Here is a 19941-nt window from a genome sequence, read left to right as displayed (position 1 = left end):
CTAACAAGAGTTCTCTAAATCATAGTTTTTCAAAATAAGTTCAAAACAAATAAATAAAGCATGAAAATTGTCTTCCACAATGATCTATCAACAATATATATATTTAACTTAAGTAATAAAATACTTATATATTTACCTAACTTTTAAGTACTATTCTATAAAGTTTGTAAGGTTTCTGCACCACCAACTAAAGCTTGGAATACAAACATAAATATGTTTGCATGTCACTATCTTGACAATTTTTGAATCACATAATCAAATTACATAACTACAAAATTACTAACTAATAATATGAAATCTCCTCCCTTATATCACTTTTGTCATATACCACCTCCAACATCAATATGCAATCAAATGCACCATGGTATTCTTTATTAATTTTTATTCACTCTTAATTTCCATGCCCTTATATCCACATTCCTTGTCTCTTTTTAATCTCTAAAATACTTTTTTTTAAATCCAAAATCATACTTCAATGCAACTAATATAATAGCTTTTCAAAGTCAATTTTTAAACTCATCTATTTTTGAGGTTGGTTTCATAAGGTGCATACACAAAGAGAATTAGAATAGTAGTTGATCTTCTACAATATAACTAATTAAAGCTCCAAAAAAAACTCCAACTAAAGCTTGCAACACAAATATAAACATGTTTGCATGCTACTATCTTAATAATTTTTTTTATAAAGAACTAAATATTTTAAAAGCCATTGAATTATAAGTTCTAAAAAAACAAAGACTAAGATTATTTATTTTTAAAAAAAAATTATTTTTGTAGAATATATAAGTTACAAAAATTATACATCATTTAAAATAACTTAGATATAATAAACTTAAAATTCTCTCTAAATACCATCTATGCATGTATGTGTTATTATAAGCACTTATCACCAAGTTTTCATCAAAGTATCTAAAATTTGAATCTTAAGATAAAAAAAATAAATAAAAGATGCTATTATGGACATACATATTTATTCCAATAGTTACCAAGATAATATGAATGAATAGAAGCAAATATAAATAGATTAATTTGATAATATCTTTTAAAAAATCTTCTTATAAGCTTTATAGATGTCTTTTTATCTCTGTCACGTGATATGGCATCAGATGCCATCTCTCGTTGGATGTATGTAGTCTAATTTAGCTAATTCTTTTATTTTCATTGATATATTTTTTTTAAAGATTTTATTCATATAAACTAGAATTTAAATACTTAAGTAGAAAAAAAAATCCTTGACATTCTTGTCAAATCAAGTCTTCTAAGTAATTTTTGAGAGAGAAAGAACATGTTGTAAGGATTTGTTTAGCTATGGTAATTTAGCCATTTAGTAAAGCTTTAAGGTTTTTTTTAACTTCACACTTGTACTTTTAGATTTTCTTTTTATGGTGTGAGAGATAGCTTAATTTAATTTAATATAGATTTATAATCTTTCCTCAAGAGTATGTTGGATGTATATTTATATTTGATTTAAATTATAAACTTTATAAGTAGTTTGTATTACTCAATATATTATATATAATAGACTTTATTTACACAACACCTTTACATGTGTCTATAGATGATTAATAAGTTGAATATTTGGCTAATAACTTAGCGACATGTTATATGTATTGATAGCTTTTGGTACAAGCTAACCATGTGGCATATATCTAAGAAACTTGCCTTATAAGTTAAGACATGTGTCTCACAAATTGGACATATATTTGAGGTCCTATAGAATATTGCTATGTAGCTCTTAGTTAAATAGTATATATTAAGGGAAGAGTGAAGGCTTCTTCATTCTTATCAATTATTTTCTTGCTTATAATCTTATTTCAAAGGTCTTTAATTTTTTTTACTTTTGGCAATAGCCATTCTAATTTCTTTTTGAATATATATACTTTCTTATTTCTTTTTTGTATTTCTATCTTTCTTTGAGAATAATTGGTTGTTTAAATATGAAACCTAAACACCAAAAAAAAAATCATACAATAGCTACCAACATTAGAATTTTAACATCGACAACGTAACAACAAACCACAAGCCTATTACTAGAGTGTAATAATCTTGATGAATCTTATACTAATCCAATTGAACTTTACTAACTCTACAAAAGCACAACTATACATTATAGGTAGTCCATGAGGCTTGCAAACTCTATAATATAACTAGAGTAATCTAAAGATAAGAACGTCAATCATGTAAATAATTACGACTACATACTAGTTGAAAAAGTTATAATGTGCCATCAACACTAACATCAAAGATAGTCATAAAAAAATCAAAATAAAAATTATTCTAGCCTTTTACTACAAAATACGGATCTCATTCAAAACAAGCATGCAAGTTTTTAAAGAAAAAATAAGAGAACTAAAATGGTTATCAAGTGTGGAAGCTAGGATTCTACTCTTTAAAATACAAATTTTACATTGCCTCGTGATCCATACTAGAAGATGATATAAGTAGCAATAAAACTCAAATATGTACAAGATAAAGACTAAGAGAGTATTACTTCAACAGTAAAAAAATACAAGCAGATCTTAGCAAACTTGAGCTACAAAGTGAGGCAAGTCAAAGAAAATGTTTTGAATTAAATCTCTTGTTTTTTTTAAATCAATAATTAGGATTTTTTTATGAAGGCACTAAAAAATGGAAGAAAATATGATTATGATGATGATGAAGAATATGATAATTATGATGAATATACTTAATTTTCATTAATTATAAATCTAATAGTAGAAAAATGAATCTAAAGCTTATTTTTTCATGATTGAGAAAATTATGTTTTTAAGTTGATAATTTTTTGATATATATATATATATTATTAAAAATATTATAAAGATTAATTTAGAATTATTTTTATTATTATATATAAATTAATATATAAATATTTTGACTTTTTAGCTAGTACATAATAAAAAAATAATAAATAAATAAGTAAATAATTTTATTTAATAATATTCAAAGTTATTACTATGATTATGTCATTTCTTTTAGAGATTATTTATAATTATGAATATAATTTATATTTTTAATATTTTTAATAAAAATTATATTTTTAAATTTTATTTATATAGAATGTCAATAATCAAATTATATAATTAAAATAAAAATCTTAAAATATACATAAATACTATTTAAAAAAATTAAGACTCAAATGATATTATATTTAAAATAAATAATAAAATATAGAGAAAGTTATTGAGATTCTCTAAAATAAATATTTTTGATCAAAATTTACAAAAATATATATATATATATATATATATATATATATATATATATATATATATATATATATATCTACATCTATTTATAAAAAAATTATAAAAAAATATATAGTCAAAAATTTTATTTATATATTTTTTATTATTAAAATTTTAACAATAATACTTTAAAATTAGTTGCATATATTGTGTACATATTTATTGCATATGCATAGCATATTACAATCCAAAATTAATCAACATAAATCATGTCATGAATATTGATGTCAAAATTTTTAAAATTGATTCAGTAGAAATAAAATGTAAAATATATACTTGAAAAATGTTGATATATAAATAATAGGATCAACAAATTTATGATTTTTAAAATAATTCTTATCATAGAATTATGGAATTTTATATAAATGTGAAACTTCAAAAGAAGGTTTGAAACTGCAAAAGAAGGTTTGGAAATGAATGGTTTAGCACAAGACTTGTTTTGCAATGAAAGAATGGAAGGTCTTAAAGAGTAATGCCTCTTAAAAGAAATTGTATCTAAATAGGCTTTTAGTATGTTCTTTTTGAAATATTTAAGCTTTTTATAGCAATTGCTCTAAACAATATATTTTATATGTCTACAAACTTTAATAAGTATTTTTTTTTTTTTTTTTTTTTTTTGGTTGTTTAGACACCTTTCATGTATTTGGAAGTAGTACTATCAAATTAAACTTTTATAAAATGTTATTTAGATTCTAATGTTTTCAATGTAAAACATAATAGATAATATTCTTGTATGCTTTGCAACTAAAAAGCAGCCAGGTCTGCACTTGCACAAATTAGTTCTTTAGTACAAACAAATTATTGTAATATATCTATATAAAATGCTAAGATATTTTCATTTATAATATATGCAAACTTGCTTTGCAAATTACTAATTTGATTTAGTTTGCATCTAATACATTCATATTCAACATTACTTGAACATGAAATATTGTATTATCAATATTTGGCCTTTGGTAATAACATTGTGGTCTATAAAGCATGTATATCTTGGTAGTCAAAGAACCAAGCCATAAGTTGGCATCAATTCTTTTCTACAATCTCATAAATAAGTGAATTTTTTATTTCTTTTAAATATGGATTTCATAATTTTTTCACATTAAATGGTCATTGTCCAAATTAATGTCCTTCAAAGAATACAATTGTTAAAGTGTTTGGTCGTAACTCATTGATTTATGTAGTAGCATCTTTTAAAATTGATCTAATCTTTACAAACTCATCTTTGTAAAAATTGGATATGAACCTAATAATTAAATTCCAAAGTAAATCCACCATCTCAAAATTCTTAAACATTTTACTAAAATTTTCAGTAAGGTGGTACATATAAATACTATAAAATTATTTGAAAATATCAGTTATATAATTTTAATAACTCTTTTGAAGCTATCCAAAAAAATGTCATCTAGATCATGTCTTTATCAACCATATCATATTATAAGAGTGTTTTTTTAAGTAATTCAAAAAAAAAAAAAAAAAAAAAAAAAAAAAAAATCTTATTGTTCTCAATATCTACAACAACAAATGCTATTGGATTCATAGTTATTTTAGTATCTATTGAAGTTGCATATAAATAAACTTTCAAAACATTTGTCTTATAAATGAATTTAGTTGAGAACAATTAAAAGACATCATTTGAGGAGAAATCTTGAAACCAATACATAGAATATAATAAAAATATGGTCAAAACAACAAGGCTTTTTATGCATTCTATAACCTAGGGCAATAGCAATGCTTACTAGATTTGGTTGCAATAGTTCCATTCAATATCTCTAGTTATTATATTCTATGTATTGGACTTTATCAACCATATCATAACCATGCAATAGTTCTATTCAATATTGATTAATTGGCTCAACACTCTCTTTTCCATACCATACTAACACATGATTGTAACACCATGATCTATTTTTACATCTTCAATAATCTTTGTTGGCTTATATATTGTAATCTTTTAAAGACACTCTTGTATTACTTTTGCTATCCATACTATTGTTTCTTAATTATTTTTCAAATGAGTAGGTTTAATATAGGAATGGTTGTTGTTATGTGTATGCATTGTGAATATTAAACTTGTTGGTAATTTTGTAGCATGTAAGTTCCATAAATAATCTTCAGCAATACACTTCACAATGCATATTTTTTTTTAATAATAATTTCAATATAGACTTTAAAGTTATCAACAATTACAATGTTATATAAGAGGTTGCCAATTTAAGTATCTTATATGTCTTAAATTGACCTCCAACAAGGTCAAATCTTTATATATTTGTATTGCAAAAATGAAGTATAAATTATATGCTTTAAAGCCCCATTTTTTCTTTTAGTGCTTAATTATATATCATGTATATTATAATAATATACAAAAAGTAATAGACTATTTTTTTACTATAATCATTGTTATTAATTATGTAATTGTTGTATTTAAAGTGAATTAGTAGAATGTATAAGAAGAAAAAATAATGTGCAATATGCAGTGTGTAATTTTTTTTATATTTATTTATCAAGGCCATTTTAGAAATTTAAAATTTATTGGCATATTTTTTATAACCTCAACAAAATTTATCAGACCTATTTTTGGTGTTTTTTATTTTTTTAAGAATCTTTCTTTTTATATATTAGGAGTCTAATATTTATCAAATTTTCTTTTAAAAGGCATTACTACCTAAGACCCTTTACTTGCTTTCTATAGAAAGCAACCTCTATCATTTGCTCTTTTTCTCAAAATCCCTCTTTGTATCTGTACTTTTATACCAAACTCCACAATTCTATTACCAAGATTATTTAGGAACTTAAAATTTTATCAAGTCTACTCTTATATTTATCCTTGAATTAATCAAATTTATTTAAATATAAATTAAATTAAATTCTTATCTATTGCATATATTTTTATATTTAGGTAGTAATTTTAATAAATGCATTATATTTACATTTCAAAAACCAATGTGTATATGGTATTGCTAATGCCACCACAATTTGCCAACCACCATATGCTACCACACTTCTTGATATTGCCACAACAACATGCCACTTATTCAAAATGTCTCTTAAGTTTTTTTTTCATTCCAATCAATAGAATTGTTAATATTTCCAAAATTTCCAATTTCCAACTTATATAGAAGGTAAATTTAATTCTAATAAAAAATAATAATAAAGTTAATAAGAACAAGATGTGGTGGCATTAGCAACACCCTATCTATCTATCTGTCTATCTACCTACCTATCTATACTTGTTCATACATACAAAATTTAAAAATCCATGATGTGTCAATACTACAATTATGAATATGTAGTACTACACAGCATTAAGCACTCAAATAGAATGTTCTAGAGCTATGTTACAATGCATAAAAATGAACTTTTACAATTTCAATTGGTGTGAGGATCACATCCACTTGAGAAATCTCAAATCCATGTGGATGATCAACATTCACACCCTATTGTGTTTCAAATCATTAATATTTCTATGAATGCGACTTGGGAGAACTCCCACCATCTGCAGCACGACCTCTGGTTTATTATGATCTATATCAACAAAACTCTCCAACAGGGCACAGTCTCACCTGGACAATGGCTGACGTTGCGTATGATACGTGGCAGCATGAACGGAGGTGCCACTTGGAAACTGGCATGATGCTGTCGAGCTTGCGTTCTAGAGAGAACGTCACCGTTGCAGCTCCATCTGCCTTCCAACGTCGCGCAAGCCCAGACACTTACTTCAAGCAGGAATCGGTTGATCACAGCAACTTGGACCTTACCAACATCTTCTCCAACTGCATCCCACAAGGTAAGCTTCCCTTTCCAGCCAGTCCTCTGCGATGTCCAGGTACAGAGGCCTACATCTTAGTATGTGTGGCTGCTTTTCCAAAGAATAACAACAGCAATAGGTTGAAGCAGCACCGTTTTCCGAAGGTTGGGAAAGGTTACTCCCATGAATGGTGAGGTTAGACTGAGGGTGTGATTCTCGTGACTATGTCCAGGACTGGGTGAAGAATCTGACGTAGCGTTCAAACAAAGTTTTTTTTTAGGGTAGCCTAAAATGCAAAAAGTTGAAGGAGGAGAGGACCGGAAGCCAACCCCCGAGGAGTTGGAGTCCGAGGTAGCGAAGGAGATGAGGGCAGCAGGCACTCACCGAGCACATGCTGAAGATGGGGAGAGCAAAGGCGTTGTGGACAAGCTCCAGAAGAATACGTCGAAAATCAAGGACGCAGCAGCGGAGAAGATGGATCAACTTGGAGACGCCGTGAAGGGCGCGTTCTCCTCAGAGAAGTAGAACTTAGAGCTCTAAGGTTATAGATTTCTCGAAGCGTGAGTGTACAGATGTGTATGCTCTAGTTTGCTGGGAGAGCTAATTTGCTTCAAGCAGATATTGTAAGCAAATAAAATGCACACAGATTAGGCCTCAGAAGGGCCTTCTCATTAACTGCTTAATCGTGCTCACTACGAACATGTTTTGATGTAAGTTAACGAACTCTTTAACACCGAAAGTTCGCAATGGACTGACGTCAATCCGTGGTGCAATGATCAAATATTCAGGAGATCTGAATGAACGCAGCTAGTTGTCGTGTAGGTGTGTCGGTAACCTGTTAACTGGATGCACTAATTAGCAATAGATCCAGTGAGCCTTGTTTGCTTTGGTTACTCAACAATTAACTTGAGATTGAAATTGAGTTCGAAATTGAGCCTCAAATTTCGAACCCAAATGATGATCTATGCTACAGATTCCGAATTCGCTCTCCAAATTTTTGAACCAATAGGCCCGTGTGATTAAACCATAATCTTATCACCTATAACCTTTTGTACTGTTCAATAAGCTTGGATGCGTGTAATCGAGATGTGGGATCCGTTGTACAACCAAGACTCCTCAAGAATGCGATCTGAGTAAAAACAAAAGCAGGGTTTAGAGGTGAACTAAAATGCAACAATAGGTAACAAGTTTAATGCCAAGCATTATCAGGTTGTAGAGACGAGAGAACCTGCTTTGATGTAGCAGCTGCTGCACTCATAGACCGCTCACTGCTCTGCTGCTGAAAATGTTCCTGCACAATTGAGGTTGCCCACAGAAATTCAGTCCTCGACATAGTTCTGAAGGGTTAAAATATTTCCGTTCTGAAGTTGAGTATATTGCCTGTGTGGACCTTGAATGTGATGCATACCTGAGCGCAATTTGTATTAACCGTTCAGATTCAACATATCATATTAATTCGGATCATACTGGACAGTGGGTACTTACTTGACGCTCAGCCTGGAACAGAGCCCGCTCCTCTGGTGGTAATCTTCCCCACTTTATCGCCTGAACAACTAATATCGTTGGTCAGGTCATACTCAGTTGAATATGAGTTACAGTGCGTGGTGACCATACTAATGGTCCTTTACGACAAAGATAGAATAACGTACTGGAGTAAAACCGGTGACTTACATTCGTTGCAAAGGCGAGGGCTGCATCATCCCTTAGACAACACTTCAGTGCGATTAAGACCTCCTGCAAAGTATCCCAGAAATCGTCAATTTTGGACGATAAGGGAACAATTGATCATACGACAATCGCGTAATAAACTGAAAATACACCCGAATGATGTTTTATGAAAAATCGGAATCAACCTTTAAACGGAGACCAAAGAAGCGGAAATCTAAGAGAGCATGAGCAACATCTCAAAGCATAGATAAATAGCGGAAGGGGGAACTCTACTTGACTAGGAAAGTGAATTGCGACTTAGGAAAGCTGATGAGCAGATGGTTTTTTAGCAGAAAAAAACAAATTTTAACAACATTCGGAACAGTATTGGAATTAATAGCAAAAAAACTTCAGCGATGAATGCTTCGACAATCAGCGCCATGGATGTACAAGGAGAGGTACCTTGTTCTTCGTTTTCTTGTTTCGCAATCGCTCGTCGACAACAAATCCTACCTGTGTTAAAAAAATTACTTCGCTAGGTCAATGGCTTTGTAATCATAAGGTAACAGCTGCGTAGATACCGGGTAACTTCAGGCTAAGATAACCAAGGAACGCAGTAAAGAAGCCAAGAACACACAGAAAACAAGAGATGCAAACCACGAGGCTTCCATGCTGACGTAAGCTTCATTTTTTCTATATCAGCGTTATCAGCTAACTCCACGCCATCACAACATATTTCGCGACATAAATACATTGTCTTTGAACCTTCGAGAGCAGACGCTTGGGATCTTGAAACGCAGGTTTCCTGGCCCAACTGTTGAATAATGCAGCAACAGTTGATCGTGCCTCCATGTTGAATCTGCAAAGATTAATTCTTCTTTAAACCAACAAATCTCAAATCAAAATCTTTTTCAGATATCATCAGCTTTCAGAACAATATAGGAGACTCTCATTCTAAAAACATGTTTATTTTCTCCCTAGTGCAAATATTTCAAATAAAAGTAACACTACCGTAAAGCACTACAGTTCATTAACCCATCCACAAACGAATTCGAAGACAGCGACTGTGATTACGATGCTATAGTTGCAAATAGTCATTAATATTTCTGATTCTTCACCCTCTCAAGAACATGCTTGCAGCAGCTCCATTCTCAGTGTCCATGGATAGAACGCTTTCCAAATCTCCATTCCTATTCGCATTTGTCTTCTCACATGCGCCTTCCTCAGAAGCAAAGATATTATGCACGTCGTTTAGGTCCACCCTACCAGCACTATCCTGCAAAACTGTGCTCTCTGTTGCGTTGTTTCCGGATGCTGTACTTGGGGTCGCACAGCTTGTCGGAAAGTCACACGGAAGGTCTCGACGAATTTCTGGAGAAGAGCCCTTATCTGGTATAGCTCCAGGGACATTAATTTTCTCACTTTCGCCCTGCACCTCAAGAATCACATAAACTGATAACTCAGCTCAAGCATAAATTGCTTTTGACAGCACAAGTACGCCGTGGCAGATTATATGAAATTACATAATTATCGTTAATAATCTTAAATTGAGTTTAAAATAAATTATAACTTAAAAATCATACTCGCAAGTTGCAGTGAATATATTTCGAATAATTATGTCAGGCAGCGGCAAACAGCTTGCCTCCAGCTTCGCGATCATAATTTCAAGAAATTTCACATTTTAGATCGGGTGACAGTGTAATCAACGAGTGCTTGTTGGCGATTTTTGAATTGCAATTATGTAGTTGATTCACAAGTAACTCCAAAAAGACTGTATTCTTGTCAACCTGGAAGTGCAAAAGTTGGCGTGGAAGCTCCTTTAAAAATCGAGAAGGTTGTAGGACCTGAAATGTAATAGCGCAGATCAGATTGTAGAAAATTGGTTCGTTACTAATATCGGGTCGGCTGCAAGATGTAGAGACACATCGTCTTAATCACCAATGAGTGCTACAGCTCGGAGAGATGCTTAAACTGATCGTACAAGCACATCTTAATTTCAATATATCTCACCTGGCGTAGACTGTCGGTTACCACATAGCAAATGTAGAGCTTCTTACGTGCGCGAGTCATGGCCACGTAGAAGAGGCGTCTTTCTTCCTGTTCAAAAAGCAAATCCACTTTCTTTGAGAAGATGCGGAAACCAGTGTTATAATTGCCTTGAGCTCATTAGATAGATGTGATTTTCTTAAATACTGCTAATATATATATATATATATATGTATATTTGCTGGAAGGTAAAAAGATATACTACAGACCTCAATTGAGCATGAGTCATCTGCCACTTGACCTTTTCCTTCATTCAGTAATGGTGTCTCTGTGTCGTTTGCCTTCACGCAAAACCAGATATTAGGGGAAAAAATTCAAATAAGTAGATTAGTGCTGTTTGGGTGATGCACTTAACTGCACGGTTTTTGGAGTAATTGACCATGCGTTAATAACGTAATGAACCCAGCTATTTTACTGTAATTTGCAAACGAAGACGAACGATGCAGTACGTTTGTAAGGAAAACGGTTCTAATAAAAGTGAGGCACGAGTGGTCACCCATTTGCAGCAGCAACATGTAGTAGTTGAAATGAAATTTTACAAAACATGATGAGACTACCTTCACGATGTAAACGGTGTCCCATTCCAGACCCTTAGACTGCACTCAGAAGCATACACAAGATTGTAGTCCTTGTCAGAGGTGAACAACAGCATTAGTTTCAATTCATTCCACCATGCACACGCTCTGATCAAGCTTGTCTGGGGAAACAGGAAATTTATTGGTGAAAAGAATAAAGTAATTGCTTTCGTATTCACCAGAAATAAGCTGTTTGCTTAATCAATACAAAATTTGTTGGTGGAAGTACCTGATGCATTGTAGTTAATGTTACTGAATTCTTATTATCTTGTTTCCTTTGCTGAAAATTCTCCGCTTCTCGACTTGAAAGGTGATCCAGGAAGGCTTTGAGTATGGACAGACAACCGCCCTCCTCTTGGGGGACTTGGCCACATACTATAGAATCATCTTCATCACATTGTGAGAATGAGCTGCAGAAGTTGCTTAAGAACTCACTCACGTCGTCCAAGAAGTACTCCAGCACCTACGAATCAAATATTGTATTGTATAATCCACGCTAAATTGAAGCTGGCAGCAACATGCAAGGACTGCCACCAAAAGTTTCACAAATATATTGCAGTCCCAAACATTCACATTCATTCGAAGCTTTTAATGCTCCAGTAATAAATCTATTGTGCAAATAGGCAGGTCGATTTACCGTTCTAGGATCATCATCCTCATTCAGCAGTTTTCCTCCATCCTCGTCCACTACTGCGCGTGAATTGAAGACAGGCCTCTGTATTCCACGATTGCAAATGCGATGGACATCCTCAGATGCATTCCTTGTACCATTTCTCAACATAAAGCGCATGGACTAGTGTGGAACATTCATTCCTTGGCAGAAAAGCGAAGCATCAAGAATGAATAAAATAACAAAATTATCATTAGTTGACTGCAGCGTACTTGAGGTAGTAAATTGACGACAGCGGTAACTAATCCGGACAACGACCGCTCCTAGCAACAACCACCACACCACAAGTCAGGTAATTGTCGTGTATAAAGTTTTGGAAAGACCACGTATGGAGTGCCGGCAAAGCACTTTCTGGTACAAGATTGAATCATCAAACAAGACTCGAATTCCAAACCGTGAACAACGATTATAAATCATGTCATTCCCTTTTAGTCTTGAGATCCAATTTCTGGTATGACATTTGAACAACCTTGTGTGCAAGGCAATGAACCATGTTTACAGAGGTGAGTACTCTCCTCCCCAAAGCAAGCTGCTTCCTGCACACGCCCAATCATAAACCTCAAAATATGATGGAGAATGCAATCGTCAGTACGATCAAGACGACCCTCCAATTGCGTCAGTTACACCTATCTTCCAAAACCAGCCACAGAGACATTATACAACACCAAAACTAGGAAAGCTACGGAAGAATAGAGGTTATTGATAATACGGGCTCAAAAACCTAAGCTATGGATGTATAATCACTACATGTGTCTCAAGATTAATAGGACAGTGCTGGATAAAATCGGACCTGCTGAAAGTGCCAGAAACCTTAGCAGTAAAAATCGTTTGTGCAGCTTGGTGGAAGCTTGTGTTACTACTTTTGGCAACTTTATCCACGTATTCAATAATCTGGAAGTTGAACCATGCTCAAAAAATTGACATTGAATGCCGGAAATTTTAGTTCATAAATCAACACGTGCAAGTCGTTTCAAAGTGAACTCAAAAACTTTTCGATTTATAAAAGGTGAAGTTCCTCTAGCGTCGCATTATCGAAGTCAAACAAATAATCGGACATGGAATCACATCATTGGCTAAGCTGCCATTTCTAACGCTCACCTTTTTGCATTCGGATTTGTCCCCAGAATATAATGCCTTCAGCACTCGACGCCAATAAATGTCCGTGTTGCCTGGTAGAACAGTCCGAAGCATTGAAATGACGCTTTTTATAATCTGCAAGAATCATGAATATTATAGAGACCTTGTCTGCTTGAATGATCAGATACATTGCTGAGACGTTTGAGTTAAAAATTCTCTTTAAGACAGCATTACAGGAAGAATGTACAGTATATACTTTTTTGCGATAGAACGCAACTCCGTGCACGTTAAATGGGATCTTGCGGGATCGAAAGGCACTCTGAAACATCCTTCCAGTTACCTGCGCATGGATACACTACTGTCGCTCTTGAAACTGTCGGAGAGAAGCTTCGTGTTCGGGAAACAAATGAAAAAAATTGAGTCAACGCATAAACCATACAACAGACCTGGTGCACTTACCTGGCGACGATACAGTACAGCTATGCCTCCAAATGTAGGATTCGATGAACCTTGTCCAGCAGCATTCGTGAGGATAGAGTCTACGACGAACGAGCATTCTGCTGCCTCCGTTCGGCACTCCATCACCGCAATCTACTTGCAATGGCTCTTAAGGGTTAGCTTCGTCTGCGGGACTTGTCAAACATGTTTCTGAATAATCGTAAACTCTTGTTGCTTGGAGGTCAGCATAAGAAAAGTATGGAAATAAGCATAAAATTCTCTAATATGGACAGAGATAGGAACGAAGCTAGAGAAAACAAATAAAACGAACAAAATCATGAATACCTACCAAGAAGTTCTAGCGGGAATTAAATATCTAACTTCAACTGGTTTGCGACATGGCAAACACGAGGCCAGGGATTATGACAAAATACCTTTTCACCGACATCATTGAGTGTGTGGGCTTGCTTTTCCTGACAACGTTTCTTGTTATGTTGTATCAATGAAGTGGCCGCCTCTACTATAGACCGAGTAGATCGATAGTTTTGATGTAATCTTACCTGTCAAGACAGCACATGAAGTGTGTTACCTCACTTTAAACTTGAATGGCAGTAAAATGAGACCAAAACATCACACTTTCCCTTGGAAGTTGAAACCAATGGTGCAGAAACATGAAGTTCAACTTTCATATTGACAAGCTTAATACAAGTGAACGATTTAGAGTCAAGTTTAAAAAAGCCGCACCTCCTTCAGCATAGGGAAATCTCGGCGAAAAGAGTCAAATCCACGGGCATTTGCTCCATTAAAGCTAAAAATAGACTGCATTTAATAAAAAGAACGGAGTTAAAAGGAAAATTCTTCAACTTCATGTGATCGGAAGCATTGGTAATTCAGGGGGAGTCATGCAGCTTTGAGACAAATATCTGATACTCAGACTTATTTTTGACTCAATGATCATGCTAATCTAAGTGATCTAAAATTATTAAAACAATCATGACAATGCCATTGGCAAAACTCACCGCACCCTAGTACAATTCGTACTGATAATTGCTCAACATTGCCAACATGAAATAAGAGATACATGGAGATTAAAGCAATTAAATACAGTTCTGCAGTTATCTACAATAGAATAGCTGTATTACCTGATCATCATCCCCAACAATTGTAACACGGTTGTGTGATGCGAGAAGCCGAAGGAATCGATACTGCATCCTGCTTGTGTCTTGGAACTCGTCTACCAGCACACAAGTCCATGTCTTCTGGCATTCATCCAGCACTGTTCCTTCCCATATTTAATCAAGCGTGTCTATTTGGAACATCGCTAGCATGTAGCTCACTAGTAATACACTGTACATCACCAATGGCAGGAAGCTTTGTGACATGAAGATTCGTTCATTCACAAAGACCAGAACGTTTCAGAAGTTTTGAGTGATTTGGTATACCTTCGGGATATTTCTCAAGCAAGAACACAGCAAAACTGATAAAATCATGGTAATCCATTGCGTCGCAAGCAGCTAAGGTCGCCTCATAATGCCTCAAGACAGAAGCCTGCACCAAGAACTAGGAGTTACAAGTAAGCTCCGCGTTATTGGGAAATTCCTAAGGTCTCTAAGGAAAATTGACGGGGTTTTGTGGACCCTAGTAGAAAATTAAATTGCCATGAATACAACATTTAATCCACAAAAGTCCCCTCCCCACTAAGACATAAACAAAAATATGAAAACTCACCCCAACTGCGTTTCCCATTTTCTCATAGTCCAGTGAAGTCCTTCCAGCAGACTTTGCCTTAAAATAGCACACGACTGACCCAAGTAAGAAAATCCGCAAGGAAGACAAAAGAGAAGGTGGTATGAATTGCGCTGTTAAATGAACCCATTGTCAACTTGCTAGGTTACCAAAATGGCATGATGTGTGTTTATATTACTGTAAGAGCATGGTCGAGAATACTCTTTGCTATTAGATGCCTAGCAAATATTGGGATTACGCAATGAATATACTGGCATATGTTGTCAATAACGTGTTAAGGTACCGTGGGTCGCATTTGTGTGATGAGATACAATATCAGGTGTATAACAATAGAGGACTTCAGCAGGTTTCGAGCATACTTGCGTGACAAACTGTTGCCATTTTTTGGCCTTGTCCTTCCACATTGATGGATTAGAGTTACTGTCTGTTACACTTCCTTCTGTTATTGAAGTATCGATCTCAGCAGATTCACCCTGACCAGTCTGAATTTCTATTGTTGCCAGTCGAGTGGCCTCAATGACGGCTCTCCTTTGCTGTCCATGCCCATACACAAGGAACTCTGCAGAGCGTCCTAACCTGCCAATATGACGACTAAGAATGTGATGCTCAGAGCTCCTGCGACTACATGCTGCAGCAATAATGCACTTTTGTGCATGAAAAAGTTTACGAAGCAGAAAGTGAACAAAAGGAAGACATGTCCACACATAGTCATCACTACTGAATACAATTTCCTGACCAAAATTGAGTTTCTCTCCTGTACTTGACAGACTCACTTATCTACGTGAGCTCGGCAAAGCTGTAGACAAAACGAATGAAATGTCGAAATTGTGAGCTCCTTAGAAATAGCTTTGCCTGTTGCTACTGCTACACGTTGTCTCATCTCGGTCGCTGCAGCGGTTGTGAAGGTCATGGCCAGAATGCACTTTGCCTCTATCCCCTGCAGAAAATTTAAAAGAGTGAAGGTGTGAACCTGTCCAACACTTGTACAAAATTTCAGATTTCAGATTTCAAGAACATACCCGACAAGAAACATGGCAATGTGATTACAGGTTTCAGCTATGCGTGCCTAATTAAGCAACGCACTAGCAGCAACTGTTAAGACTGATATTTCCTTGAAATTAGTTGTACCTCTGTGAGAAGTGTCAGAAGCCGTGCAACCATTGTGGATGTCTGCATAGAATGTTCGGTATGATATCAGAATGGCACACGTCACGGAATTGTAAGAACCTTGCGCATGTCAATTATCACATACAACATTAACTGATGTACGGTGTACCCCATGTATACGAAGACCCTACCTTACCACTTCCAGGCCCCGCCAAAATTAGCAACGGCTTCAGAGTATCACTCAAAGCGGCTTCTCTCTGAGAATCGTTCAACTTTTTTAAGTGGTCTGGAAGTTCTGCATCACAAGTGGTTTTATCGGTCGATTGGGCAGTCAGAGGTGACACTACCGAAACACTATAACTGGCGAAGTTCACTTTTGGTGGAGAGGATATAGATTTAGAACTATCGTGAGGAATTCCTGTCACTGTGGTTGTGTAATCCGCAGTCGAATATTGTGTGGCAAGGACGCCATCTCCCAAGACTGGCAGCTCATTTAAACAACGATCTCTAGAAAAGCCGGGCTCTCCTCCAAGAATTACATCTGCCGAAATCTTATGGTCAGGCATGTGAGAAGATACACTAGAAGGTTCCGTCACAGTTGAACATGCAACTGAAGCTGACCCTTGTGATGGTTGCATTTTCAGGCCATGATGAGAATCTAAATGCTGCACAACAGGATCCTGCACGGTAGGGAGTAAAGCCGTAGAGCACAGCCCGGGTGCAAGCTTGGAGGAGGATTCGATGCATTCCGCAGTTGTCGCAGTGGGATGCTTCGACTGTTTCTTGCATATTTCATCCAATTCTTGCAGAATATCTTCGTCAAAATCTTCACATATATCCCCAGGTAAAACATACTCAAACTCTCTTTCTCCTGGTGGACATTCCTTGGACGATACATCAGACACAGAAGTTTGGAATAATGCTGGCATCTTACAGGAGCCACCGGAGGAGTCTTCTACGAAATCGCAGCAAGTTGATGAGGTGTTAAGAGATGCTCCAGACTGTGGACTCACCAAAATATTATTCGCTGGTATTAATTGTAAAGGTGTCCTCTCCCCTCGATCTGGCAGGGTTAGATTGCACATTCTCTTAGCAGGAGTTGGACTCCTGATACAAAAATTAAGTCAATTCAGTATTTTTAAAACAGAAAAAATGCGGCCAAGTGAACATGTGTGCAAACAAGGATTGTCCAAAACTAGAGAAACTAGATCTACGATACTAGAACAACTAGACTTCTTACTCCAGGTCATTGATCTGATGTAGAGCAAATGCTACCTACTTAGTTTCTGCAAGATCATCAACTACTATCAAACAAAAAACGAATTTAATATGCTTAAAAAATAGAGTGATTGAAGACTACATTTGAAGCCTTATAACTAGTTCGAGGGATTATTAATTGAGAGAAACGAAATTCATGACACCAATGAGAAAATCACTATAAAGGACAGGAAGTAACACCTGAAGTTCGAAGATGTTTGAGGAAACCATTCTCCATGGACTATCTGCATTGGATGTTCATTCTCCACATTGCAAGAATTTGCAGGAAGAGGAAGAACCGAACACGAAGGAGACGATGGATATGGGCGTTTCTGAGCAAGCTTGGCTTTGGCAGCACGGAAATTATCCGTGATCCTCCGTTGCTGCTGCTCGCTGAGCCTAGCGCTCGATCCTGTCGACATTATCAGCTACTCTGCGAAAAGCACCAATCGCAGTCAGCAAATTCCATAAGATCCTCACTGCTTACGACCGCAGCGCCATAAGGAAACTTCTTACATTCGCTCCAAAAGACTGATCTCACAACCAACCCGCTACTCACTCGCCAACTCCGTTACTCAAAAGAAGAAGAAGAAAAATATAAATATAAAAACTCCGACAGATAATGCTCTCACCTTCGAATTCTCATCGATAGACCAACGTCCAGTATTGCCACATTCCGAAGCAGTTGACGATTCAGTGCTTCGATTTCCTCATCACGAACGTTCCACTTCTAAAACGAGGAACCCCGGAGGCTTCACCAAGAAGCCACATTCAATATGAAAACTTAAATCTAAATAAGAGGGGAACTAGATCCGATAAATCTTCATTTAGGTTACAGTTTCTGGGGCTTCACTTGTGACGCTTCAAAGCCCCGGTGACAGCTTCCACGAAGCCTGGTTCTTCAGCAGAAGTGTATCCGTTTCACAAGGTAGACTTATAAACACTTTAAAGTATAATTACAAAATACGAGAAAGTAAACGTTGTGGTTTAATGCAAAAAGACTGAAAGGGAGTCCACATTGTGAAAGATGGTTACCGTTTTTTAATGTGAAGCAAGACCACTGTGAAAATTCGATACAATGCATTTCGTATGTTTTATTTTAGGTAGATTTTATACTAGGGATAAAAGATAAGAAGTCACAACTTTCAAATTTAAAAATTGGTTGAAAAATTTTGTTTAGTCAATTGCATAGTGAGGTAAATAAATTCATTTGCTTTAAAGAAAAAAGATGACGTAAAATTTATTTTAGGCTCTAGTTACAAGCACACTCCAAGTTGCTATACACACACCTACTATATCTGTACACACACCCAAGGCTTCTAATTGGCTCATCTGGATCCCTTTTTCTTGTCTCAATGCAGGTTCCGATCAATATCCTCTTTTTCCTTGCCTTGGCATGAATCTTGATCCCCCTCCTTGACAAAGAAGAGAGAGTAAAGGGGACCAAGACCTACACTGAAGTAACAAAGAGGGAGGGAGGCTACGACCCATGCAGGGGCAAGGAAGAGAAGGACGGGGATTAGGACCCACACCATAGAAAGGAAGAGAGACAGGACCCACATTGAGATAAGAGATAGGAGGCCTTTGGAACTTGCGCCAAGAAGAAAAAAGGAATTTGGATGAGGCAATCACAAGCCTTAGGTGTGTATAGACATAATAGATATGCACATGGCAACTTGGGGTGTGATTGTAGCGTGAGCCTTTATTTTAATATTTATATAATATGAAAAGTGTTGATTCCTATAAATTTTAATATATCCACATCAAATGGTGGTTTTACAAGAAATTGAGATTTAATGTTTGGATGTAACTAAAATAATTATTAAAAACACAAAATTAAATTCTTAATTTTTGATATAATTTTTATAATCAAAATATTTTTTAATATATTTTAATTTTTAATTAAATAATAAAATTTTCAATTAAATAGTCTCTTGTTATTTCAGAATATTTTCAAAAGCTAAAGTTTCAAAAAATTCATTTTTACACAAAAACGAAACTTCTTATGAGATATTTATATCATGATCTTTCAAAATAGGCTTCTAAGAATAAATAATTATTTAAAGTGAACTTTTTTTAATTACACAAAAAAACAGAAACAAATAAAAAATGGAAGTAAATGACAATATTGAATATTTAGAATATTAAAATTTTCGCTTCAAAGTATTATATTGTCAACAATATTACAATAAAATGAAAAATGACACGTATTTATTAATCATAAATTATATTTAAATTCGAAATATTTTTTAAATTATTAAAAATACAAAAAATGAACATGATTCATTAAATTGCATTACAAATGATACTTTGAGTATTTATTAAATAATTTGGTTCATTAGTAAATCTGAATTCCTATAATAGATAAGCATGCCAAACTGTGCAAAC

General features: G+C 34.7%; 1 protein-coding gene and 1 long non-coding RNA gene across 15 annotated transcripts; one reads left to right on the top strand and one right to left on the bottom strand.

Moving 5' to 3' along the window:
• Positions 1-6811: 6811 nt before the first annotated feature.
• On the top strand, positions 6812-7673 carry LOC149989933 (uncharacterized). The gene is made up of 2 exons (XR_016504763.1): positions 6812-7029; positions 7223-7673. It is a non-coding gene; the product is annotated as an uncharacterized LOC149989933 (long non-coding RNA).
• LOC112291753 (ATP-dependent DNA helicase SRS2-like protein At4g25120) lies at positions 7628-18366 on the bottom strand. Of its 14 annotated transcripts, none has more exons than XR_016504758.1 (30): positions 18186-18366; positions 17755-17986; positions 16488-17403; positions 16318-16359; positions 15963-16126; positions 15549-15765; positions 15172-15228; positions 14886-15003; positions 14586-14719; positions 14188-14262; positions 13878-14003; positions 13465-13596; positions 13262-13345; positions 13027-13140; positions 12719-12819; positions 12395-12464; positions 12141-12191; positions 11896-11973; positions 11488-11721; positions 11241-11279; positions 10893-10964; positions 10648-10734; positions 10425-10481; positions 9904-10066; positions 9295-9496; positions 9100-9150; positions 8662-8724; positions 8476-8535; positions 8219-8281; positions 7628-8119 (listed from the first exon to the last, which is right to left on the bottom strand). XR_016504758.1 is itself a non-coding variant. In XM_090253131.1 (30 exons), the coding sequence occupies exons 2-30, from the start codon at positions 17973-17975 to the stop codon at positions 8030-8032; spliced, it is 3921 nt and encodes a 1306-aa protein (XP_090109257.1). In that variant the 5' UTR covers positions 17976-17986; positions 18186-18360; the 3' UTR covers positions 7628-8029. The 14 variants fall into 14 exon arrangements, 10 of the variants coding, with proteins under 10 accessions (XP_090109257.1, XP_090109264.1, XP_024395416.1 ...); XR_016504762.1 differs by having other exon boundaries at positions 9403-9496; positions 18186-18365; XR_016504755.1 differs by having other exon boundaries at positions 9756-10066; positions 18186-18364.
• Between the last annotated feature and the right edge of the window lie 1575 nt (positions 18367-19941).

The sequence above is a fragment of the Physcomitrium patens genome, chromosome 1 (genome assembly GCF_059467195.1).
Source record: "Physcomitrium patens ecotype Gransden chromosome 1, ASM5946719v1, whole genome shotgun sequence".
NCBI lineage: Eukaryota > Viridiplantae > Streptophyta > Bryopsida > Funariales > Funariaceae > Physcomitrium > Physcomitrium patens.
The sequence above is the reverse complement of the archived record's forward strand: the minus strand, read 5'-3'. Positions and strand labels throughout refer to the sequence as shown.

What these genes read in the sequence shown, in the direction of transcription:
- LOC112291753 (XM_090253131.1), bottom strand. Translation starts at nt 17,975, where the DNA reads ATGTCGACAGGATCGAGCGCTAGGCTCAGCGAGCAGCAGCAACGGAGG. An exon ending in GGCAACAGTTTGTCACGCAA is followed by an intron (nt 15,229 to 15,548) that starts GTATGCTCGAAA and finishes TGCTATTTTAAG; the next exon opens with GCAAAGTCTGCTGGAAGGAC. An exon ending in CTGTACTGTATCGTCGCCAG is followed by an intron (nt 13,346 to 13,464) that starts GTAAGTGCACCA and finishes ATCCATGCGCAG; the next exon opens with GTAACTGGAAGGATGTTTCA.